Source organism: Panthera uncia, chromosome D2 (genome assembly GCF_023721935.1).
Source record: "Panthera uncia isolate 11264 chromosome D2, Puncia_PCG_1.0, whole genome shotgun sequence".
Taxonomy (NCBI): Eukaryota; Metazoa; Chordata; class Mammalia; order Carnivora; family Felidae; genus Panthera; species Panthera uncia.
Window position 1 is genome coordinate 72,217,160 of NC_064818.1, and position 8,915 is coordinate 72,226,074.

At 43.3% G+C, this 8,915-nt stretch overlaps 1 protein-coding gene across 4 annotated transcripts in view; it reads right to left on the bottom strand.

Moving 5' to 3' along the window:
* RAB11FIP2 (RAB11 family interacting protein 2) overlaps nucleotides 1-7,445 on the bottom strand; it is a 40,465-nt gene extending 33,020 nt beyond the window's left edge. For 3 of the 4 annotated variants that reach the window (XM_049646511.1, XM_049646512.1, XM_049646513.1), the window contains exons 1-2: nucleotides 6,832-7,445; nucleotides 681-1,123 (exon numbers count right to left, since the gene is read on the bottom strand). In XM_049646511.1, the coding sequence (XP_049502468.1) occupies nucleotides 681-1,123; nucleotides 6,832-7,184 (796 nt within the window). In that variant the 5' untranslated portion in view covers nucleotides 7,185-7,445. The remainder of the gene's footprint in view (nucleotides 1-680; nucleotides 1,124-6,831) is intronic. The other variant, XM_049646514.1, reaches the window with a different exon arrangement.
* Between the last annotated feature and the right edge of the window lie 1,470 nt (nucleotides 7,446-8,915).

The window sequence follows — 8,915 nt, forward strand, 5'->3', positions numbered from 1 at the left end:
ACAGATTCTGTGTGCACACTGCTGCTTTTAGAATGAGAGCAATTAGCTATTTAAAGATATTAACCTTTAAAATAATCAAGGAAAACAATCTTAAAATGCTAAAGTATAGCAGTCTGAAGTAGGCAGGCTATTAATAATTAGCATATTGCTAGACAGTCAGTAATTTACTCAGCTCAGAAAGAAACAATCATATAAACACACTATAATGTCAAAACCAGAGGTTCTGGTGGGCATGATGGTGCTATAAATTCTCAAAGACGTTTTTCATCATTAGCATTAAATATACTTTCCTACTCCTGCACACGCAAGGTTTTTCTTCTAGGAACTTTCTGATTAAATGGAATATCCATTTACGTCTCAGGCTTCCGAGACTGAAGAAACAGCAATTAAGAAAAAAAAAAAAGAGAGAGAGAGAGAGAGAGAGAGAATCCAGGCTATGAAAAGCAACTGGGACTTATTTTTGTTATCACTTAACATAACCACAATGCTGAATGCAGACAAGTTCTGCCTTTAATAAACATCAATTTTGAGGATAGTCAGCACTCAACAAAGATTTGATAACTAAACTTGAAAACTATCAAGAAGTTGCAATTTTTAATTTTCTAATTTTCTAAGTGAAACTCTGAAAATTAAAAGGGTAGTTCAGATCAGTGAGGCTACGATTAGAAAGTGTCACTTACCACTTTCCGGAACCGCTCCGAAGGAATCTACCTGGCGTCCAAGAAGATGTGTCTGACCAGCGGTGCCAGACTTCAGCTTCTCAGAAGATATGTGGGTCCCAGTCAGATCAGACATCGAATGTGCTGAAGAGAGTCGCTGAGGACCCAAAAGGAAAGGCTTTTTTGGTTTGGATTTCATCTGCATTTCACCACTTGAAAATTCAGTACTGGCATCGGGCATGTGAGAACTTGGAATGATGGCAGAAGACGTATCAGAAAATGTCCCATCGTTTTTTCTACCTTTCATCTTATCTTTTAATTTTGCAAAAGGAGACCTTGTTTTGTCCTTCATTGATAAGTCAAACATACTTGCTGTCATATTGTTCCTCATGAATTGAATATTGACCTTTATCTCACCCCTGTTTTTGGCTCTTTTTCCTTGTTTGGATTCTAATCTAAACCACCTTAAAGAGAAGGAAAAAAAAAAAAAACTGGGTTGTAACATGTAACAAAGAGAGGATATGTGCTTGTTATGTACAAATAGCTTTTCAGGCTAAGCTATTCTTACAAATCAAGGCACTCTAAGCATGACAGTGATTATGTGTCCATCTGACGTAAATGTTGCTAGTGGCCCAAGAACACCGTTTAAGGTTAAAAGACACTGAGGTAAAGACTACTGAAAGAATTCATCAATACAAACTACTTTTGAGCACTGTAAAATGATAAAGGATCCCATTTTTTTAACAAATACACATTTAGCCCCAACCCCCAAATATTTCTTCTCTAAAAACTACTAAAAGAATGTTGTTGATACTGGAGACCACTGCACTGGAGTTTGCTAATCATGAAAATTACATGTGATGTGAATTTAGATTCACATGAAGTGGGTCAAAGCCTTCTCCTGAATAAAATCTGAAAAATGTGTAAAACGTAGGAAGTGACAATTAGTAATAACTCTTGTAAGGGTTGTGAAGAAAAGAGAAAGCCTAAATGCTTCTTGTTAGAATGGACTTGCTTCATTTGCTATTGCCACCGTAACAATAGCAAATAAAAATTCTCTTAATTGGGGCCAAATCTTCTGCTTTTAGTCAGTTCGCCGAATTGCACTGCCCACTGTCAAATGACGTTACAGGAGTCCCCCTTATCCGCGGTTTCACTTTCCACGGCTTGTCACCAGTGGTCAACCGCGTTCTGGAAGAAGATGATCCTTCTGGTACTTCCTCAGAAGGTCGGCGGTAGCCTCATGCTAGGTCACGAAGCCTACATCACTCACCCCACTTCGTCTCAATCCGGAGGCATTTTATCATCTCACATGATCACAAGAAGGATGATTACAGGACAGTAAGAGATGTGAAGAGAGAGACCCCATTCGCGTTACTCTTATTACAGCATATGTTATGACTGTTCTGTTGTATTATGAATTTCTTACTGTGCCTAATTTATAAGTTAAACTTTATGACAGGCACGCATATATAGGGACAAACATAGTGTATCTAGGGTGGGGTACTAGCCACACTTTTAGGCAACCACTGGGGTCTTGGAACAGATGCCCCGTGGATAAGAGGGGGCTACTGGATAAGAGGCAAAGTTTATTTTGGTTTTGTTCACAGTACTTTTATCCATGAGAAAGTCTTCAGTTGTCAGTGTGACAAGTGGTCATTCTATAGGGAAAACAGCCAAAAGAAAAAGAAAAAAATTTGCAAAATCGAGCCTAGAAGAAAGTTTCTACAGTGTTTTCCCATTACTTAACAACAAAGCATAAACCGCACACAGGTTAGTACTTAAATACAGCTCTAATAAAGTGTAACAGATTTTCTTAGCTACAAAGGAACTCTGATCGAAGTTTACATTAGTACTTTCTCTCCTTGTTACTAAGAAGATACCCAAGAAGCAGCTTATGTTTACCACACACCAAGTGAAGACTGGTTCACGGGTCTTTCCAGGCAGGAGAGGAAATTAGCACATAGCATATATACCAGCCACATCTTAGCAAGCGGCACACAAGAGAAATATTTTCGTCATTAATTTGAGGCATTTCAATCAATTAAGATTTAGTTGCATCAAAGCAAGCAATTTATTAAAATAAAATATTTTATAGTAGAAAGCCTTAATCAGAGACCCTAAACTGAGAAAAGCCCTTGAGGCCAATGGTGAAATCTGAAGACACAGGGACTAGAAATAAGAAATGACAGCAATAACTCTGTGGAATAGAAAACCCTGAACAATACAGAACTTAGCACTTGAAGAGCTTGGTAATGAAACAAGGTTCTATACCCGGTTATTAATTCCCAGTTTGGGATAATAAAGCCATTTTAAATAGGGGAGAAATGCTTCCAATGGAGGGAAATATTCTGTACCATCTTGGGATATACACAAAATAAGCGAAACACACTTTGCAAGAAACATACCAGAAACAAAACAAAAAACCTAAGCATGTAGGACTTTCATGTATATAACAAATCAAAGCAAATCTGAGAAAAAAAATAAACCAGTAAACCAATAACCCAATAAATGGAAGAGGGTAAAAGTAATCGGAACTCACTGAATTTCAGAGATAAGGCCAAACCCATCATCTAATTTAACATCCACTTTTCACAGATGAGGAAATTGAGGCACAAACGGTAAGTAACTTCCCAATGTTAGATTAAAGTTCAATAAGGAAAACATCCAAGTGGATGAACAACATGTGCATGAAAACAGTTGCTCTTTCCTATGTGATGAACCACATATGTTAGTAACATTAAAGGCAGGGCTGGTCACATGTTATAGAACACTCTATTTAATCAAGAGACAGTGACAGCCAAAGAGGAAGGCAGCACAGGTTTTCTACTGCTAAAGGGTAAGCTACTTGAAGAGTTTGCCTTGCACTCAATAAATGTTTACTGAATGCTTTTTCTAAAACTCTATTTTTAACACAACCAAGCTATAATTCCGTGTGTGTGTTGCATTGTTTTATTTTATGGTAGGGAACACTAAAGACTTAGGTAAGCTTTGAAGGATCAAGCAAGTCGGTATCTGAATACAAACTGTAAATACAGTATATTTTCCATCCTCCCCCCACCCCGCCCCAAGGAGAAAACTGCAAAGCACTTTTAACGAATATATAAACTTAAAATTTAGGCATGACAAATAACTTCGGCTGCTTTGTTTTGAAAGTGATATAATGGGGAAGTCTTAATGAGACCTTCAAGAATCATTCCAGAGATACTACTTATTTTCCCAGGCTTCAGAAAGATAAAATGAAGACACATCATTTGGGGCTTAGTGGATTAATGCTGATTTTTTTCACCTCTGGAGTACCGGGTTTCAACTGCGTCTGGCCTCTGTTCAATTTTTAGCGGGCACAGGCCCATGTTCAAAAGCCACCACACATGTGGGAACTATTCCCAAGCAATCGGTGCTGTGTGGTCAGAAACGGGACAAGATTGGCAGGAAGGGTGCCAGAGGCCAGGACACAGGTGCACTGCAGACTCACACAAAAGTCCTAAAATCTGCATGTGTTTGAGTCATACCTAACTCGAGGGACTCTGATTGTTATTACTTTTCATGAGCATTTAAAAAAAAAAAAAAAAAAAAAAAAAAAATCAACATCACCCACTTCTGCTGTAAAAAAAAAAAAAAAAAAAAAAAAAATCAATAGATATTACATAACAGCATGAACGATTTTACCATTCTATTATTAAACATTGTATTATTTCCTTAAATCTTGTGCCAGAACCAACCCAGACACTCATAAAAGTGGGAGATACAGAAGTTCTCTTTCCGTGCCCCACTCAAAGTGTTCTGGCTCAGGCCCTTTCCCTCTCCTTACAGGAGAAGAGAAGAAAAGAAAAGGAAAAAAAAAAAAAAAGGCATTTAATTTCAAATCATAAAAATAAGTAAAATAAGAGTTTTAGCCTTCATACTTCTCTCCCTATCATGACACAATTGGAAGGCAAGCTGTAAATACTTAGTCTTCAGCGTCAAGAGTAAAAAGTGTCACACCCAGCAGCTTCATGGGACTTCTAAATCAGCTGGTGGCCTTCATCACTCATACCGGTTTTCTAAAAAGCACTTGGGGATAGGCTGACAAGGCTCAGCCCTCTGCAGAATATTAAATATCTTTCTTGCAATACACCGGTGGCTCAAGTTCATCGCTCACTGTGCCACGTGCACAGCTGTGCTGCAAAAGGAAGCTATTAAGTATATTAAAAACCCAGAAATATTACCAATAAAGATATCTCATCAAATACGTGGTCCTCATTTATCCACAAAGAAAATGGGATTTAATAACATATGAAAATCGCTTCACATGCAATAAACATCACAAGCCCTGTTGATAACATTTAAAAGCGGTTTCCCCCTAAAAGTTCTTATCAGTTTTATGTAGTGGCCAATAGAGAATTCCCGTAGGGAGACTACGATAAGAGAGTGTTGCTTATGATCAAATTTATTGTCATTCGGATGCTGACAAAGATAAAGAGTACAACAAGAAGGAACTTTAAAAGCTTAGTTCATCCTCTGAGTTTCCGAATTCACAGTTGGGCCTACTTTCGCTCAGAAAACTCATATTGGAGAGAAGGCCTGAAATACATCATTCGATAACCTAAAAAGTGCCGAAAGTGCAGCATAGTATTTCAAGTTATAATATACTTAAAAGTTTACATTCAAAGCACTTTAAATATTATAGAGTGAGTGTCATCCAGAGTTGGTGATTTGAAACAAATTATTTGCTAATTATCCACTTTTTTTTCAGTTTACATTTGATGAAGAACTCCTCAGGGGAAAATGAATACCACTTTGTAGGTATCAAACAGTTATATCAACATCACTGATATATATTCAACTTTACAGTTTTTAAGCCCTTTCTCTTTTTCTTAAAATACTGTTATCTTTCGGTGAGCTTAAATGTTTACCATTTTCCCTCATGCACTCCCAGTACTTATCCCTCTACCCTTTTACCCTGCGTATATTAAATCTTACATACAGTTCCGATTTAAAAGACATTTTTTAATAAAAATAAAAATTGCAACCAGGAGAAGCCTGCAGGAAGATATGTACAGAAAATAGTAAGACACGGTTGTTCTAAAAATATAAGAAATTAACATGAACCTCAAGAAAGTTATGCTTTATAAAAAGTTTTTAAAAGGGCAAATAAATTTCAGTTATGACTGAAACACCAAAGCTGCTTCGGAAACTTGAAGTCCTGTTATAAAGTCAACCTATATTTTTCTCTCATTAATTCCATTAATCTTAAGGGTCTCTCAGACCAGAATAATTATAGGCTTAAGAAAGGGTGAGTACACCTATCTCTGGAAATTTACTATTTTTCGACTTGAGACATAACATCCAGTGTTAAATTATATTATCTTTTTTTTAAATGAGAACGTATCTACTCTAAGCTTGAAAGTCACAGGTAAAAGGTCATGTTTGTATTGAAAAGGTCATCAAATCACTTCATCAGAACTGAACCCTTGTCTCCAATCTGAGAACATTCCACGTAGTCTAAACATGCCGACTTTACAGAACTAATTCCGAAGTAATACACTCCCTCCAATACGTTGTAAATTCAAAGAAAAATGTTAGTGTCTATTGAAGGTTGAGAATATTTGTACATAGTTTTCATTTTTTTTTCTTGTAACGGCTTTAGACTCCATCAAGCTGTACTGACCCTGAAAGATGGTTGAGCTAAAATAAAGGCCAAGTTTATAAAGCTGCAATGAAATACTGATCTCTAAATTTGGTAATTTATCTTCTGACAGAGTTCAATATGTGACCTGATATTGGAAGACTTAATTTTCTGATGTTCCAATTCCTGGAAAATTGTAATGTTTAATGATTATAACAATTTACACATACATGAAGTTTTAGTTGGTCAACACTGGGATCCAGTCCTCCTAGGAGTAGTGAAACAATGTCAATTTACTTACAATTCAATGCAAAATATTCAATTATTTAAGATGTTTCCCTTAAACGCAAAATGAGAGTAATGGATCCTTAACGACTCCATTTAAAAAATATTTCTTCACAAGGGCTACTTCGACTTCAGATGTGTGCAAATGTGGTGCCCAAAACTAGGTCATATTTCAGTCCAAAAACCAACGCCCCAGTTACACAAATAATTTCCAAGAACAGAAAATCCATAAATAAGATATCATCTCCCCCCAAATTCAAAATAAATTATATAACTTACTCTGTTTTCCTTCTTTGTTTGTCCTCAAAGATGTCATTGAGATTGATTGCCACCTGCCCTAAAAATTTATCCAGACCCACCAGGGACCTGTGCATAACTATGAGGAAAAGAATGTATTTCTCTGGATTCCCCTGCATTAGCAACCCAGGTAGCTCAAAAGAGGCCTCTTCCTTCCAGACTGGCTCAAGGGTTTTCTCGGCTACAGAGGTGGAGTACTTTTCCTTGCCCAGCTGAATTATAGTGTATGTGTCATTGGTGCCACTTTTGCCTTTGGGCTTCAGATCTTTGGCTTGGAGCACTGTGACCTGCACGTGGGTAGGAAACCACTTTTGGGCTTGCTCGGACAGCATCATTCTGTCCTTTTTCTCTGCACCGGGTTCTCAAGCGCAGGCGGTGCCCCTCCCGGAGGGAGAGCCTAATTCCTTAATCGCTGCATCCTAAGGGCACTTAACGGCGACGGGCAGCCTCACAGCTGCCCAACTTCGCCAGGGCTCGCTGTCAAGCGCCTTGCTGGGGCAGCCCCGGGGCACGGCTGCTCTGGGGGTGCCCTCGCCGCCGCAGAAGCGCAGGGGCCCACCATCCCCAGGCCGCGCCGCCCAGGCCTCCGCGAGGACCCCGCACCTTCACGCGCCGCCGGCCGCGGGGACGGGCCCTGGGCGGCGGCGGAGGCGGGGGCGGGCGGCTCCCGGGCCTGCGGGCAGGTGAGGCCTGGCCGCCGGGGCCCCGCGGAGGGCTGCGGGGGTGGGAGGGCGCCCCCGGCCCGGCCGACTAGAGCTCGCCCGCCCCAACTCGCAGCCCCCGGCCCCCCCCCCCCCCCGCGTGCCTGCTCGCGGCCGGGCCGCCCCCGCCTCCTCCGCACCCCCCGCCCGCCCGCGCAGGCCGGCGGGCCCGGCCCGGCTCCTCCTTCCGACCCCGGTAATACGAACCGCCGGCGGCTCGCGCGGCCTGGCTCCCTCTCGCAAACCTCTCCCTCTCCCTCCTCCTCCTCCTCCTCCTCCCTCCTCCTCCCCCTCGCCTCGGCTCCTCCTCTCGGGCGGGGGCGGGGGCGGGTCGCCTGGCTGTGGAGCGGGACGGGGGACGGGGCACGCGGCCGCCCCGGCGCCGGCGGGCCGAGGGCTGCAGGGCGGCGGGCACGGGGCTCGGCCTCGCCGGGCCGGCTGCTGCTAACACCCCGCGGGCGGCGACGGCGGCGGTGGCGGCGGCGGCGGTGGCGGCGGCACTTCCGGGTTGGCCTTCTCCATGTTGATCTCGGGAACGCGACGGGGCGGGGCCGGGCGGGGCCGCGGGGTCAAGGGTCAGCGCCTCCCTGGTTGCCGTGGCGACCGGGGGCGCGCGGCGCGAGCTCCTCTCCCAGTGCTGAGTGCTCCTTCTGGGTTTCGCGCCCGCTGCTGCGGCCTGGCATGGCGTTGGGCTCTGGGGACGCGGGCACCTGCACGGGGCGGCTGGGGAAGCCAGGGAACGTTCCTGAAAGGTGGCAACCAAGGCCCGGGCAAGCCCGATCTAGGAAGAGACCCAGTTTTAATCTTTGGGAACCGTCTTGGGGGTAGCCTGATGCCTGGCGCTCGGCACCAAGCCGACCTTAGATAAATGGTGGTGGGATGCATGGGCCCTCTTCCTTGACCGAAAACACACTTTTCCCCAACCCCTTATCCACTCTTCTCAAATTCACTGGAAACACATCCCCCACCCTCCACCTCAGTGGAAGAAGAGAGGGCAGCCGATAAAAGATTCCAAAACCGGCACAGGAATTTAATAAAGATCGCGAGAGACACTGGGCTGCAGTCAAAAGACCTGGTTTTACACCCATGTCTGCTACCATCAGCCTGTGTGACCTTGGACAAGTCATTTCCCCGCCCTGAGCCCCAGTTTCTTCAAGGGTGAGAAGACCGTGTCTAAGACCGCTGGCCACTGTGTGGGTTCAACGTCAAAAGGACACCTCGTGGGCACAGTCTGCTAGACTATCCTACTTCGGAAGCCAAACCCAGAGAGGATTCTCCTTCACCAAGGGCTACAGACTATGGCCTTACCTGCGTCTTAGGGCAAAACCGAATGGACACCAGTGCTGCTGGAATGGAAGGGGGTTT